This window comes from Pelobates fuscus, chromosome 4 (genome assembly GCF_036172605.1).
Source record: "Pelobates fuscus isolate aPelFus1 chromosome 4, aPelFus1.pri, whole genome shotgun sequence".
In the NCBI taxonomy this organism is placed as follows: Eukaryota; Metazoa; Chordata; class Amphibia; order Anura; family Pelobatidae; genus Pelobates; species Pelobates fuscus.
In genome coordinates, this window is record NC_086320.1 from 277622484 (window position 1) to 277639996 (window position 17513).

Here is a 17513-nt window from a genome sequence, read left to right on the forward strand (position 1 = left end):
CAATTGCCTGAATAATGTGGGATAAACTAGATGTGGCAATTATATTGTTTTAACTGGAAAATGCAGATCTTATACACAATAGGTAGTACACATATTAATACCGAATACTAAGGTTGGAGCTGTTATGGTTTTCTTAAAATTTTCATGTCTATTGAGACATCAGGGATTTTTTTTATACTATAAATATAAACATTTTTTTATTGAGAGTTTAAACAGATGCACAGGCGTTGTAATAAGAGTAAAAGAACATAAGTAAATACAAAATCTAATACAACATGATGCAGCATGGTAGTGATAAATCTGATAAAACAGATTAATAATAACCATAGTTTTTTGTCTGCTAAGCTGTGCTTCTAACTCAAAATGCTTCAATAGAGCTGACCCAAAGTGCAAGGGTAAGTCAGGATATCTGCTGAAAAGAAAACATGTACTGGTTTATGCATTATAAAACAACACACATATAAGACACAAGACATGTATATCTTTTTTTATCATACAAATTTTATATATATATATACACATATATCTTAACATAAAGTGGGAAGTGATTATATACAATATATGTATATATTTTTTATTATATTTATTTTAATTTATAAACATATTTTTTATATTTATTTATATACATATACATATATATATCTTACCATAAAGTGGAAAGTGAACCTTGAAGTAACAAGGCTAAAAGGGTGTATGTAGAAGAAGAGGTGGAGGAGGGGAAGCCTTCTCTTCAGCAAGTATACCTTGACCAGTCTGTGCAATAATCAGTATACACAGGGAGCAAAAATACAAATCAATCCACTTTTACTGTAGTGGGAGGTGTGAAGGCAGTGTGAGAACGTGGCAGAAACATTCACGTGATACTTTAAATATTAATTTTATCAGTAGAAATTTAGCTGTCAAGACAGAGTGATCTCCAGTAGGCTAGGTGGTTGGCATTTTCCCAGGGAGTTCAGGTCAAACCTACTAAATGATCTGTGTGATCTGTACGATGACAGAACATTTAGTAGTTGCATTGCCAGTAGGTTTTCATGGTAGAACAGTGTGGATAAAGAATTGTACAATAAGCATTCAACTAATTATCTTAATACATCTTTCATCTAGATATGAAGGACAAAAAGTGAATGTAGTATTTCACTAAATATTTGGTAAATGGGATTGCCTGCAGCAGATGTAACAGGAAAGTACTTGAGATACATTTTAGTATATCCTGAACAAACATGTAGTTACAAGCTTGGTATCAATTGTTTAGCCATAGTTTTACACATCTCTCCCACAGTGGTGTTGCCCCAAAGCAGTTAAGGATGTCAGAGACTGAAGTGAATTAGTGTGTCTTAAGTATACTCGATATTAGTGGTTTTCAAACTGTGTGCCTCAAGCCACCTCAAGTGTGCAAAGATCACGTTGGTTTTAGGGATATATTAGGTTAAATGCATTTCTTACAATATGTCTTCTAATACGTATCAGCATCAAAATTGGGATTAATTAATAGTCAGTTTGACTAGAATTTTATATATCTCTGTAGTAACACATTTAAAGTAAAAGTTACATATATAAGCTGCTGCTGAAGGTAAGAATAAAAAAACGAACATACAAACAGTAGATGTGCCATGAGGTTTTTTTTTCTTTTTTTTTTCTCATTGAGGTGCATTCTGTTCCTGACTAGCAATATCAGTTTTTTGCACGTTTGCTTCTGATGTTAGCACACGGAGCTTGCTAACCCCAGATGCATTGGACAGGTTGCTCATGGCTGGGTGAGTTACACAAACAGTGTCAAAGCTCCTGCTGCCCAGCGCTCATTCTCTAACTCCCAGAGAAAAAAAAAAATGTATTGGTTCTGGTATTTGACCACTGTCATGCCTAGATGCTGAGAGCAGAGAGAAAAAACACATGGGCCACTCTATTGGGAATATATGCTCCCTCAAATTGAGTGCAAAAAGTGCTTGTCCCTGCTAACCACTCCCATCATGCTTAGTGAGATTCTGTTTAAGAGTGAAAAAATACATCTGATGCAAAGGGATAGTGGGGGAACCACTTGGTAAACAGACTGTGTGTTGGCTAAGCCTAGTAAGAAATATAGTTTATAATCGTTTTATATGGCAATTTGCCATTTTATTGCAGACAGAAAAATACTTAATAAATGCCACTGAAACAGCCCTGAACTATGAACTTTCTATACAAATACTTAAATGCCAATACAAATGTTTATACGAAACTTTGGACTTTTAATATTTGTGCAAATGCTAGTATAGTTTTTTTTCCCCTAACAAATAACATTATATGCTTTGCAAATATTTGAAGTTCGAGAAATGGTTTTAGTCCATTTTTTTTTTTTTAACAGTAGATTAATATTTCTATGATGTCATTATTTACCCAGACAAAAATATCTGTCTTTTGTAGGTAAAAATTGTTCCACTTATTTTCTGACCTGTGTGAAATAGCCGAATATAAACGTACGTCTGAATTATAAATAATGTTTTTTTTGTTACTTGGCAGAAGTAAATTGTTTCTAAAATAAAATAATTAATACCGAAAGTGGAAAGAGTCTCTTTTGATAAAGTATGTGATGAATTGATTAGGAACTGATGAAAACAAAGCCTTTTCAATTTCAGCCTAACGCAGCACTTTTAACCCTGCATTCTCATCTTTTAACTCTGCGCTTAGGATCAACCAGATGGAATGACTCTGGTGAAAGAGGAGGGGGACAAAGATGAAAGTAAACAAGAGCCTGAAGTGGTCTACGAGACAAACTGCCACTGGGAAGGCTGCTCCAGAGAGTATGACACACAGGAACAGCTAGTGCATGTAAGTTAATGGAATTCAAGATCCAGGCTTTCTCAAGCTATGTGACCTTCCGACTCAGAGGTCAGGTTCTTTGACCCTGTGTTGAGTCAAGTTTCTTAGCCAGCAGCATTGCAAACTGGAGAGGACTTTATGAGCTTCAGAGAATAAAGAGAAGCCTTAGCTGCAGTGCTTGACCTGTTCAGTCATCTAAAGCTTAGTTCAAAATTCAATAACATCTTCAGCTGAAAGTGTAATAGCTCTGATCTTGTAAGCCAGCAAATATTATTATTTTATTTTCATGTTTGAGACTTTGATATTTATTGAATAACAGTAAGCCGAACATGAATTAAAACTAACCTCAAGCAAAGATTCTCTTTGCTATCCAACAAAGCTATATTTCCTCCTGCAGATTTGAATATAGTATACCTTTAAGGCTCTTAACAGTCATTCATCTCTTTAAAATATGGCCCTAGAAGTCTCTTAAGTCAGCACTGCATGTCATACTTGTTTAGCCTCTGCAATGCTATGGAATCTTTTGAATGTTAAATGTGTGAGACATTCCATGTCAGGGGTTTCTAATGATATCACTGTTATGGTTTTTAAATTAAAACAGTGTGGCAGGCACTCGTGAATCCCACTAGACCACCATTTATGAAAGAAAAATGCAACATAAATCCCAGTTCATTGTGCCCTAACACTAAACATTCATCGTTTTGACCCCTTTGTGAGTTCTTCTCAAGACAGCATATACCCAGTTGGCAAGAATATTTTCGCTTCATGTATAAAATGGTCCCTATTATGCAAGAGATTAACAACACAATAGCAAACTTGGGGCTATGCTCTCACAGAAATAGGAAAACAAGTTTACATTTTGCTGGCATATGTCTAAAACTAACAAAAAAAACAACAGTTCTATTTGAATGTCTTTTTTAGATAAGACGAAATCATATATTTAAAGAAGTTCTTGATAAATAAATGACCATGTTGTTTCAGAACCAATTTATTTTCTATTTATACAAATGGTATGGAGCATTTCTTTGAAGATGTGTATTTGCCAAACAGTGTTTTGGCAAATACCAATATTTAAACAAAATGTAAAAATATTACAATATGAAAATATTTTCCATAATAGAAAATCATTTTAAAATGTATCCAATAATATTAAACCATCTGGAAAATGAACCCAACCTATTAAATTGAGGCCTAAACGACAAAATGTAAGCCAGTTTGAAAATATTTAAATCCAGCTAACCTTCTGATTTAGCTACGGTGTGCTGAAGTTTACTATACTTTTGTCAGTTCCCACAGGACAACACAGGACAACTGTGTTGTGATGTCACAATGTCCATTGCTAAGATTTACTGTAAATCAGCGTTGCATTCAATTAATTCCACCAGGCACCTGATATATGATACATTAAATAATCAATGTTACAGACAAGGTATTACATAAATAAGCACGCACTAGTTGTTCTTAACAATCCTCTTCCTGATCATTTTATATTTTCTTTTATTGAAATGCTTTGACAGTGTTTACAGAGGAACGGATGTGTTTAGTTTAGTCTCATGGCTGTAAAATGCAAGATAAACCATTGTATAGTCCTTGGCTCATAGTAATCCAGGACATGTTGTCTGAACAATTTTAAGGTCTGATCTCTATTTGGGCACATTTGTCATTGGTGTGATTTAGCATCATATCTGTTTTAATACACATGCTGCTCACTTTTATTACTTTTGTTTTCCATATTTTTGCAACATACTTAATGAGGATTAAACACCAGTTTGTCATCATTGGCATGATTTGCAAACACTGTTAAACTGTAAACCTGCCTAATTATCGCATAGAAATATAGAGAGTCTGGCTGTGAGGTCACAGTTAGTTGCTGCATTGAGTACGTATGGATGTTTTAATGGATTTAAAATACATTTTATAATGTATTAAAATACAATACAAAGCGACCTCTGAAAGTGTCCATCTCAATTATATCTTACTAAACAACATGGCTCTTAAGGTGACAGCGTTTTGTTCTGGATCACGTTAATGTCTGCACTGTTCATACACCTGCCAGAATCAGTCTCGTGAGAAGAGTCTTAACCCTTATCCTTAATTGGTAAGGAGTTTTGTCTAGACACACAGCCACCCCATCTCGAACTATTGGATCCCTGCAAATGATAAATAGGAAACAAAGCAACATAGTATGATGATGATCTAAGTTGCTTAAGCTCATTAGGTATTTAGTACTGAATGCAGCTTCTACTACGTCTGCTGTAACAAATCATGATTTTTTAATGTAAGAGCAACTAATAGAAGAGCCAAAAATACAAGAAAAGCAACTTTCAACTGTTGACATAGTAAAGCTTTCATGATACATTAACCAGTGGACAAGGTGTTTTAAACCATCCTGACACCGTGCTTTATTTATAACAGCTATCGGCCCAGGCTGCAACTTGCCGTTAATAGCAGAATTCATGATTCTCCATGGCTTTCTATCTAGTGTGTGACAGTGCCGGCTTTCTGCTAAAACGAATCACTATCTATAATTGATATCCTTCTATGGAATGGGGTACTGGCTGCAATTGTAGAGTTTTTTTTGCTGAGCAGTTTTAAATCCTGACAGGTCCTGCCTCTTGTTCTGGTTTCCTTATTGAATGCGCTGCAGGAAATCTAGGTTTATTTGGACTGGGTGCAGATGCACGTGATCCGTATTTATTGAAGAATATGTTTGAGTGACAGTGTTTTAAAGTGGCTCACAACTCATCTGTCACGTAACCTTAAATGTCAAGAGTGGTAAAACACGATTAGGATCCTTTAACAATTTGTTTGGGAATCATTACTATTATTATATATATGAAGCGCCAACATAGTCTGCAGCACAGTACAATAGAAAATTACACGTGCATGGTTATTATTTGTGAGAGAGTGTGCAAATCTGTAAAATTTTAATTAATTTTATGATCTATATTCATCATTGTTAACGTTACATGTTTATGTTTTTTATTATTTATTTAAACCTCAGTGAGGTATGCAAAGCAAAGTGTTATCCACACATCTCGCACTCAGAGGGTTAAGTATGCCAGTGTAGAGACTACAATTCTGTCTGCTCTATTAATGCATATGGCATTGCTCTGCGCTACATCTTTGCAAAATCAACCCTTGAATCCTCACATTAAAGCCTTCATTCTAACAGAGCATTTATTAATTTGCTCAATAGATTTCATGATGATTTAGAGCTATGACAATGCACCAGACAATTAGCTACACCGTGCTGTGACCTTTTTTCTACAGGGACTCTGGCATGTGTTGACAAGGATCTCTGGGTTCACTGAACCACTTGAAAGATCCTTTAACCTCAGGTGTTTTATATATATATATATATATATATATATATATATTTGTGTACGGCACATTCCGAGGACGTAAGGAAAACAGGGTTTAAAATAAGTAGTTCCTTAATAGCAAGTCAGTTGAGGTGTGCCGAAACTGACGTAAGGTTAGGCCTGTAAAAGAGGGCCCACCTAGGAAAATGATAAAATTGAGGGTGCGGTGGGAGGGGCACTTCCGAGATCGTCGAAGACAGGTAAGCAGGGGCTTACTGGGTTTAAATAGGGAAATTAAGTGCCTCCCACAATTACAGGCCAAGCCTTCTATTTGTGTACGGCACATTCCGAGGACGTAAGGAAAACAGGGTTTAAAATAAGTAGTTCCTTAATAGCAAGTCAGTTGAGGTGTGCCGAAACTGACGTAAGGTTAGGCCTGTAAAAGAGGGCAAAAATAATAACCATTTAAAACAAAATGCGTTTATTAAGCGGTACATCATTTAGTCATATCACAGAAAGCCATCCTTATCTCTTTCTCTGGATTGGGAATGTATCTGTTGTATGCGGATGATTTCCACCTCCCCATGTTTTTAATTATGTGTGTCGGTACATGATTACCTGAGGCAGCTGTGGCTGCTCCAATGCGAAAAGAATGGCCCGAGAATGACCGTGGGTTTTGTCCCAAACGGAGTAAAAGGGTGCGTATGTAAAGCATGAAAATTTTTGTGGTCAGGGGTTTCCCTAGAATATCTAGAAGTGGGCTATCGGGAGCGGAATTAGCTTGGGCTGCTACTAGCTTATCCAATACCCGAACGGGACACCATTTGGTTGAAGTGGGATAAAAGTTAATTTCCACTGGTGGGCCTGATTGGCTTGTTTTGGTGCGGGTAACGGACAGAGTGTAGTGATCTAGATTTTTAACTAAGTGTTTCTTTTGGAGGCACGAGCTGAAATCAGAGGCTCTCTCTACGGTGAACTCTTTGGGTCTCAAGAAACCGTAAAAGGCTAGATAAGCCGCTGATTTGACAACGAGGTTTGTGATATGTTCGAAAGGGGACGTGTCGATTATATCGGACAAGTTCTTAAACAGCTTACTATCTATGGGAAGGCGTTTAGTGGGTATGTGTACTGACAAGTTATGAACGCCTTTGAGGACACTTTTAAGAGGGTAGGAAGATAGGAAAGGAGACTTGTTGGGAAAGGAGGTTAACATGTAGTGTTGGATTCCCGTTAAGTAGAGTTTGATTGTGTTGTAAGATAGATTAAGAGAAAAGTGGCAAAAAGTTGTGAAAGCAACCATGGTTTCAACAGAAAAAACATTTATTACACAGTAATTACGAATGAAACACATAAACAGTTCATATGCTCTGTAATAGGCTTTCCTCGTGTTGAGGGATAAACCCGCCTGAGCAAGCGTGCCGCTCAGATGTAGGAGAGAGCTTAATGCATTACCAGGTCTTCGAACTTTGGAGGTACCCTGGGTTGCTGGGAAGCTGTAGGATGTAGCCTGAAGAACTCCTGCAAATTGAAGCGTGACAGAGCATCAGCGGCAGTATTTTGTATACCTGGGACGTGAACACAGGATATGCAGAACTGGAGATTAGCTGCTAGCCAAGTGAGTCTCCTGACTAGGTTCATGATCGTGAGGGACTGAGAGCGGCCCTTGTTGATGATGTTACAGGTAGCTAAGTTGTCACAAAAACACCTGACTGACTGCCCCCTCCACTCTACCCCCCACGTGTAAGCTGCTGCTACGATAGGGTAGATCTCAAAAAGAGAGGAGGTGGTACTGAATCTCTCGAGTGACGTGGTTTCGACCGGCCAGGAGTCGTATAGCCACTCGTCTCCAAAAATGGCCGCATATCCTAAGGCACCTGAAGCGTCAGTCCAGAGTACTGGGGAATCGTCGGAAACGGGGGGAACAAACAGCGACCTGCCGTTCCACGAGGAAAGGAACAGCTGCCACATTCTCAGGTCAGCTGTAGCTGACTCGTCTAGGGTTGTAGTGGAGTCATCGTCAGGGAGACCGTGCAAAAGTGAAAGGATCCTGGAAATGAAAGACCTACCCTGTGGAATTATTCTCATGGCAAAATTAAGTGAGCCTAAAAGTGACTGTAGCTGTTTCCTGGTGCAAGTGCCTAGTGACATGCAGGTGCTAATGTAAGATAGAATACGGTCTACTTTCTCCTGGGGCAGGCTGGCGTGCATGGTGACAGAATTGAGTGTAATCCCCAGAAAAGTAATTTCGGTTTTGGGACCTTCAGTTTTGTCCTGGGCTACGGGGACACCTAAATCTTTGAAGAGCGTGAGCAAGAGATGAAGGCTGCGTGGAGTGCAGTGGTGAGGTTCTATGGCGAGGAAGTCATCTAAATAATGTATAACAACTGGGCATCTGCAGAAGTTAAGGAGAAGCCATGTCAAGGTTTCGGCGAAAAGGTCGAATAACTTGGGGCTACTTTTGGAGCCGAAAGTAAGCCTGGTAGCGAAATAGTAGTTGTCTAGCCACTTAACTCCGTGCAGATGCCAGAGTGATTGATGGATGGGAAGTAACTTAAAGGCGTTGGTAATATCTGACTTACTTAACCAGGCTGCCTTCCCGGAGTTAATAATCGCCTGAATGGCATCAACGATTCTAGCGTACTGAAGAGAAAAATCTTCTGACGGGATTAGTGCATTCAGGCTAGGTGTGGGAGAGGCGTGTGGTGCAGAAAAATCAATAATAAGCCTCTTTTTGTTGTTAAACTTCCCAGTGGCGATACCTAGAGGGTTAGTCCTCCATGAGGAGAAAGGAGGAGTAGTGAAAGGGCCTATCATGAAGCCGTTATCCACTTCTTTCTGTACGAGTACTTGTAGGGTATCGGGGTCTGTGAGAGCTGACTGAAGGTTGGGGCACTCCAGGATGCCTGAGGGGAGAGAGACAAAGCCTGTGTGAAACCCGTGAGTGAACCCTGACGTGAGAAATTCCACCAGATGTAAAGAAGGATGATTAGCCAGGTAACGTTGCAAACTCGGTATGTTTATCGGAGTAGAAGCCTTTTTAGGGAACAATTTGTTAGGGCACATCGTCTTGGCATGTGCCCTGAAACAAAGCGAGCACACATGCAGCAGCCTACAAGCACTGTAACTACAACCCCCAGCATTAAAATTATTGCAGACCTGAGCTTTTAGCGAAAAAGAGAAACACCCCCTTACGGGGATAGAATCAGTGTGTCGAGATCTTGTCTCGATAGGGGATAACCCTGATAATATATAGAAACACGAACAAAAGAAAGTGTAGACCTAGGACCAAAGGTCCAGGAAACACTAGGTGAGATATAGATCTCAGTTGTCTGTTAAAAATATCATTTTAATCGGTATACATAATCATGAACACACAAAAAGAGATAATGAAAAAAATAATAATAATAATAAACGTGAATATAAATCACCCACTCTGGAAGGGAGATCTAAGGAGCTCCGGGAGCTATAGGAGGAATATGTTTAGGAGTATACAACTGTAATCACTAAATCACTCTGTCAGCCGGGAATAAACCGTGCTACCTCTAAGTAGAGGGCTGGTAGTGGTGATGGTGCCTACAATTTATTGAAAGGGACACCTAACTCCTAGTAAAGACATAGAGCCTACCCCTAGCACACACTGACTGGTAATTGCAGATAAATCCTCGATGCACGCTCCCTACTAAAGGGGTAGAGACAATCAGGTCTCAGTGGTGACTGTGAGAATACTGCTTAAAACAGTGTTACAAAGTAGCTCATGTGATTTACTAGGTACAGTTCAGCATACTATCGATACTTTAGAATCACACTAGGTTCGTGACCGCAGAGCAAACATCAGTATAATATTACCAACATTAAAGTGGGAACAAACGTGCCTTTCATAGAGGCTATACTGAGGAATACTTGGATAGAGCGGTGTTCCTAGGTAACCAATGACAACAGGTAGGTATGATTTCTCAGACTCCCAGTACTAGGTGGACAGGAGAAGTAATCAATTAAGAGTTAAGGAGACATACCGGTATTTGACAGTTCATACCGATTAAGCCTTCGAGTCACTACGTCAATTAGAAGCTCGAAAAAATGAGGAGGCATAAGTGCCGCAAAATGTTTATGCTAGAGGCTCCTGTAATAATCTATTGCGCTTAGAGATACAAACTAATAACCAGATTGCAAATGTAGACACCCTCTTACTACAAGGAGGGAGTACGTAGCTACTGTTAGAGAGAACCGATATTGATCTGGATCTAGATCAGTACAATGAGTGGATAAATACTGATGAGTAACTTGAAAGAGCTCTTAAATAGTAGAGATATAGCTCGTACAGTAACCCCATCCAGCCCAGTGCTGGCTAAACTGCATACCCGGATAGCAACCAAAGTGTCAATGGTCTCACACTGTCTACCTGTCAGACAGTCGGTGAAAATTTAATCAGGATTATCGATAGCACGTCCCCTATAAATCACTCCATACAGGCTCCAACTCTTACTTCCCTAACTAAACACCTCAAACATCGTGAAGAATTAAATTAAAGTGCTGTGGTTATAAAAACATTATCTGCCTGCCTAACGCGTTTCGGCGCTACAGAAAGCGCCTTTCTCAAAGGCTGTAAACGGGCAACTGCCCGTACTTGGATTTAAATATGTATCGCGGTTTCTATTCGGCCAATCAGTGATGGACGTAGGAGGCGCTTAGTTTGTGTGTGCCCCTAGTTCATTGGTGCGTGTGTGAGCCGTCAATCATAAAGGCTCACGCCAATCAGAGCGGGTCGAGGGCGGTGCTAGATGCCGATTCTGAGACGCATGCGTATTGTGTTCTCAGGGCATCAGCTGAAATCCTCAGAGGACTCCGGTGATTAGCTCGCATTGTTAGTGCCAACTCAAATAGTGTAGTACAGTGTTTAACCCCTTATTCAGAGTAGTCATCAAATATCGCTGGGACTAACTAAAAAATAGTCGGTCCCACATCTTTAAAGGATTCTATATATTCTGTAGGCTTTGGTACCCCACAAAATATGAACAGTTCCTAGTGAAAGAACTAGTTGTTGAGTACTCTGTAATTAGAGAGGTGTAATGTCCCTAACAACATTCAAGTGGTTGCTGAGTGGCTAAATTCAGGTTTTGACCGCCCTCGACCCGCTCTGATTGGCGTGAGCCTTTATGATTGACGGCTCACACACGCACCAATGAACTAGGGGCACACACAAACTAAGCGCCTCCTACGTCCATCACTGATTGGCCGAATAGAAACCGCGATACATATTTAAATCCAAGTACGGGCAGTTGCCCGTTTACAGCCTTTGAGAAAGGCGCTTTCTGTAGCGCCGAAACGCGTTAGGCAGGCAGATAATGTTTTTATAACCACAGCACTTTAATTTAATTCTTCACGATGTTTGAGGTGTTTAGTTAGGGAAGTAAGAGTTGGAGCCTGTATGGAGTGATTTATAGGGGACGTGCTATCGATAATCCTGATTAAATTTTCACCGACTGTCTGACAGGTAGACAGTGTGAGACCATTGACACTTTGGTTGCTATCCGGGTATGCAGTTTAGCCAGCACTGGGCTGGATGGGGTTACTGTACGAGCTATATCTCTACTATTTAAGAGCTCTTTCAAGTTACTCATCAGTATTTATCCACTCATTGTACTGATCTAGATCCAGATCAATATCGGTTCTCTCTAACAGTAGCTACGTACTCCCTCCTTGTAGTAAGAGGGTGTCTACATTTGCAATCTGGTTATTAGTTTGTATCTCTAAGCGCAATAGATTATTACAGGAGCCTCTAGCATAAACATTTTGCGGCACTTATGCCTCCTCATTTTTTCGAGCTTCTAATTGACGTAGTGACTCGAAGGCTTAATCGGTATGAACTGTCAAATACCGGTATGTCTCCTTAACTCTTAATTGATTACTTCTCCTGTCCACCTAGTACTGGGAGTCTGAGAAATCATACCTACCTGTTGTCATTGGTTACCTAGGAACACCGCTCTATCCAAGTATTCCTCAGTATAGCCTCTATGAAAGGCACGTTTGTTCCCACTTTAATGTTGGTAATATTATACTGATGTTTGCTCTGCGGTCACGAACCTAGTGTGATTCTAAAGTATCGATAGTATGCTGAACTGTACCTAGTAAATCACATGAGCTACTTTGTAACACTGTTTTAAGCAGTATTCTCACAGTCACCACTGAGACCTGATTGTCTCTACCCCTTTAGTAGGGAGCGTGCATCGAGGATTTATCTGCAATTACCAGTCAGTGTGTGCTAGGGGTAGGCTCTATGTCTTTACTAGGAGTTAGGTGTCCCTTTCAATAAATTGTAGGCACCATCACCACTACCAGCCCTCTACTTAGAGGTAGCACGGTTTATTCCCGGCTGACAGAGTGATTTAGTGATTACAGTTGTATACTCCTAAACATATTCCTCCTATAGCTCCCGGAGCTCCTTAGATCTCCCTTCCAGAGTGGGTGATTTATATTCACGTTTATTATTATTATTATTTTTTTCATTATCTCTTTTTGTGTGTTCATGATTATGTATACCGATTAAAATGATATTTTTAACAGACAACTGAGATCTATATCTCACCTAGTGTTTCCTGGACCTTTGGTCCTAGGTCTATACTTTCTTTTGTTCGTGTTTCTAGACCTGAGCTTTTCCCAAGAACACTATTGGCCTGCCTAATTTATCTCTAATCTCCTTCTGGTTGGAAGTTGACTGAAAATCGGAGTTGGCGTTGCTGGTAGAGGGGATAGCTACATTCTCAGGACAGAAATTAATAGAGTGAGCTGCAGACGAGCAAATGGCACAGGAAGGGGTTTTGAGACCTGCAAAATGCATAAGAAACAATTCTGTATCTAACTGACCCCAGTCCGTGACTGTATTATACTGGGACAACGAAGCGGCTGACCTAGCGGAGAACGACTTGTGATAGTCGTAAAAGGCAAAGCCCCCGTACTTATAAGCCAGCTCTATCACCTTGTGAAGGTACAAATCTAGCTCCTCTCTGCGGAGGGGAAAAGCAGTACAGATAACGTCTCTGTATAGGCCAAATGCCAAGACAAACTCAGGGATGTTAAGTTTCCTATTCAACCTAGGGTCCCTGGCCCTCATCACTACTGATAGGTCCTCAAACGTGTATGCCCTGTTTTCAACCACGTCTTGAGCCGCTATCAGTAGCGAGGCCAAGTTAACATCCTTTCCCTCTATGATGTCACGTCTGAGAGACTGCGGTATCAGGTGAATAGGATTAATAAGGTTGGAAACTTTCCTAGCCGGTGGAGGGTCACTGTTACCTCCTAGAGCGGGCGTGGGTTGGACAACCGGCCCTGGAATCTCGGGGACTGAAGGAACGTTATTAGCTTCCAGGTTATCCAATCTGTTATTGATGGTGGCAACTGAGGACACTAGGGAGGCCATCATGGCGTGTAATTCAGCCAGGCTATTAAGTACGTTAACCTGTGAACTAGGGCCAGGCCTTTCGTTATCCTCAGTAGAGTTCAATAAACGAAACAGTTCATTCTTCCTAGCTGAAGCCGGATAAGGGATATTTCTCTTTTTAAGTTCAGCGGTAATCTTAGGGATAGTCCAGGAGCGATAGCTGGAAGCTGGACTTGGAGGGGTTGGTTGCGTTCTCTGCGTGCCCGACCTGAGCGGGGTGCTGGTAACCGACAGATTGTCTTCTAACCCCGAAGCGTTGGACATTCTAAGGGGCAGAGAGGGCGAGTTTAGTGCTGAAAAATAAAAAGCTGGAGGGACCCCACTTACTAGGCTAGTGCCCATAGGCGAAATTGTATTAGCTTAGCTTTCGTTGGTGGCAGATGAGGCCCTAACTACTTGCCAAGTGGCTATGAGAGGCACTAACTATGATTTGGCGCGTGGGGCCTTGGTGCCACTGAGGTGGGTGGCGGGGAGTTGGCCTCTCGGTGACATGAAAAAGAAGCAATACGATTGGCCGTGACTGGTGAGGCCCTAACTAATTTTGAAGCAAGGCTATAGCTATGCGTTGGGACGATTGGCCTGAACCTCCGAACGTAAGGGCTGACCTATGCCTTGCGGGACCTCTAACCTTATAGGCAAAGAGCCCACGGGAACATACCTAAGTTGGCGGGAGAATTACAACTAGTCCTCGAACCCCCCCCCCCCCCCGCCAGGACACACCAATAACATACCTGCTGAGGAAGGAAACTTTATTTGACCTAATAAAGTGTAATCCTGCAGGGAACCAATGGAACTAAAGGAAAAGAAACGTGACCTATTTATGAAATGTACTATTTAACTACAACATACACACAAGAACTGGGTGACACCGAGGCCTACCTCTTTAACAAAGCTGCGAATACGTACACCCTCGAAGGGCCACTTGCGAGAAGTGTCAGTACTAGTAAGAACTACAACAAAAACAGGACAGGAACAGCCATTTAACACAATGGAACAACATACCCCCTATTTACACTATTTAGCTATTTATGACATTAAGGGGACCATATAACTACTTTAAACACAGAAGTTAAGAATACTGGGCACTACTAAAACCGCTTAAACCCCTTTCATATAAAACGTAACTACTAAGACATAGCTTAAAACGTGAACAAAGCCCCAGAATACGGAACAGAATGAAGATATAGTACCCCCTGAACGAAAACGTATGGCAACCCGGTGTGGCTGAACGAGACTACGAGGTGTAAGTGTAACTGAACGTGTTACACTGACCGAGAAAAAGCAGGAGCGGATTGAATCCGAGCCCGTGAGCGACAGGGCTAAACTTACGATTCTGATGCCGTCCGAGTGAGGCAAAAGCGGAATACTCACGAATACAGCCGCAGGGCGTTTGAACCGGGCTGCCGGCGGGCGGGAATACTGACGTCACGGATCTGTAAACCGGAAGTACACTGAAGCACTTCCGAGATCGTCGAAGACAGGTAAGCAGGGGCTTACTGGGTTTAAATAGGGAAATTAAGTGCCTCCCACAATTACAGGCCAAGCCTTCTATATATATTATTCTTTTTGTTTTGCTTCAAAATCACTCCATCTCCATGGAAAGACAATTTGCCTTTCAGGTTAGAGTACATTATTGCAGCTTCTTCAATGAATCTCACCTGGAATACGGACTGTTTTTAATGTAATTTTACGTTGCAAAAACAGGTTCATCAAAGTGGTACCATTGTATATAACTTTATGATCATTTATAAATCTATCCATTATTTTCTTTTCTGAAAAAAAACCTTTGCTTTTTGGTGAGCATGTTAGGTACACAACTACATGAAATACTTAGTAGAACATTTTCCTCTTTAGTGCACAGTGGACTGATCTGAACTATTTAGCAAATCACATATTTTGGGTGTCTGCTGACATCACATGTTTATTTTATTAGTAACTGTCTTTAGATTCGGGTGTCCAGTGTTGACACTCCATGTGTTGCTTGATTACATTTCCTGCATCTTAGTATAATGGGCAACATAAAATAAACAAATTGCAGTTCTCCACCATCATGGCTGGAGCAGCACCTTCATCTTTCTGCTACCAGAAATGGAAAATCAGAGTACACAAAGTCTCTAACTAGCACCTGTCACCTTGCTGTGGATTCAAACACTATGTAAAGGGTCACTGCAGGAGAATTTGGTTAGTTCTACACAGCTAATCAGAACTGTGAAGGACCCCTCTTATTGTTGGAGAACATCACTGCCAATGAATACTGTCCTGTATTGGACCTGCTTAACTCGGTGAAGATATCTTGACGGAGAATCCAGATGCAGTACTTGAGACTCAGGCCCGTTCTCAAACTGATCTGAAATTATTCTACGAGAGCGCCAGGTCCCTCCAGGCCCATATCCACCACAGCATGGTTCTTGCAGTTTTCCCCTTATAGATGAGTGTGTTTTTCTTTTCTTTTATTACTTTGTTGCATACTTTTTAATGCATTCATAGTAAAAAGTGAATGGTGGATCGTTCCTTCCCATTTTGTCCCATTTTATAGAAATAAACTTTCGGTGTCAAGATAAATCTAAATCCTGCTCCACACCTTATTGCAACATAGTCGTCCTCTGAATGTGCTCTCAGATCTCTGGCAAAATGCTTTTCTAAGTGTTTACAAATGTAAAGCCCCTCTGTCCAGATAAATGTGCTCCATGCAATTGCACAGTATCTGGAGCCACACTGGAGAGCTTTTCTCAGCACGTTATTAATCTAGGCCTAAATAAAAATCCCTGACAAAGCTTGGTGAATGTGGAGTTGTAAATAATTCCTCTTCAAAAAGACAGCCTGTCACACAAAGCATGGTGTGTCTTCATATTTCAGGGGTCTCCAGACACTTCTTACCATTCCTGCGGTGGTTAATTTATTGTATATTGGCCACACTTTGAATTTTTTTTACTTGCTTTCAAAGAAGGTCAAAAGACCTGGACTCAATTAATCTTAATCTTATTTTCTGGCCACTCATGGCCAGTGTGTGTTTTCTAATGCAGCTTTGTATTAGAAGCAATTGTTTCTTTATAGTAAAGGTTTGCAGAGTGGATCTTCTTACCGTTAATTGGACAAAAACATTAAAGTGGAATGCAGCATTTTAATAACGCACTGGTGATTGTAATCTTTGGAACAGGTAGTAGGTTTTATTAAATTTATTTCAGTATTCAGAAATCGGGGTGGCTTATATAGAAATAATAACAACAAAAACTGTAAGACAAAATATTGTCTTATGGTCAACACTGAATTCTCCCCTATTGCAAGAGTTCATCTGAGATATTCTAGGAATATTCTGTGCTGTTGAACAGCAATTTAAGTGTAAATTACTATTTAATGCCTCATGTAACTAGGGCCGGTAAAACTAAAGTATGTTTTTATTTCAAATTTTAAACAAACAAGAACAGGAACTAACAGGGAGTAACGCTTTATATAGGAACTGTCACTTCCGGAGAAGTTAAAGTTCCTCGTTTCTTCTCCCCAGTCAACACTACTATAGTATTTATTGGGGTGAATAAAGCAACAAGAATAATATATGTAAAAAATACTTTTATACATCTACAGAGAAATTAAGTACATTTTCTACCATGCGCCAGGTTTACGGCACCTAATGTTAATACAATTTTCATGCTTAGCCTGGTGTGCCCCGCAAATCTGTAAATGAAATTAAAAACAAACCTATGAAGATTTTTTTAAAAATCAATCAAATTCATTAAATTCATTATTTTCTTGATAAACAAAAGAAGAAATGAGTGTCCTAACTAGTTAATCACTGGTAATCACTAGCTACTATAGACTGTCTAACAATTCAGTGCAGATATCACCAGATAAGGTTTTGTAACACTTTAAGGATCTATTTCAGCCCTATACTTCATTAGAGAGTTATAGGGTTCCCCAACATATTCTCCGACTGACGAGTTACCAATTAGAGATCATATACACATTGGTTTACTATTACA

At 40.1% G+C, this 17513-nt stretch overlaps 1 protein-coding gene across 5 annotated transcripts in view; it reads left to right on the forward strand.

The window, feature by feature from the left end:
- GLI3 (GLI family zinc finger 3) overlaps window positions 1-17513 on the forward strand; it is a 248461-nt gene that overhangs the window by 205281 nt on the left and 25667 nt on the right. For all 5 annotated transcript variants that reach the window (XM_063452128.1, XM_063452131.1, XM_063452130.1 and 2 more), the window contains one exon: window positions 2665-2805. In XM_063452128.1, the coding sequence (XP_063308198.1) occupies window positions 2665-2805 (141 nt within the window). The remainder of the gene's footprint in view (window positions 1-2664; window positions 2806-17513) is intronic.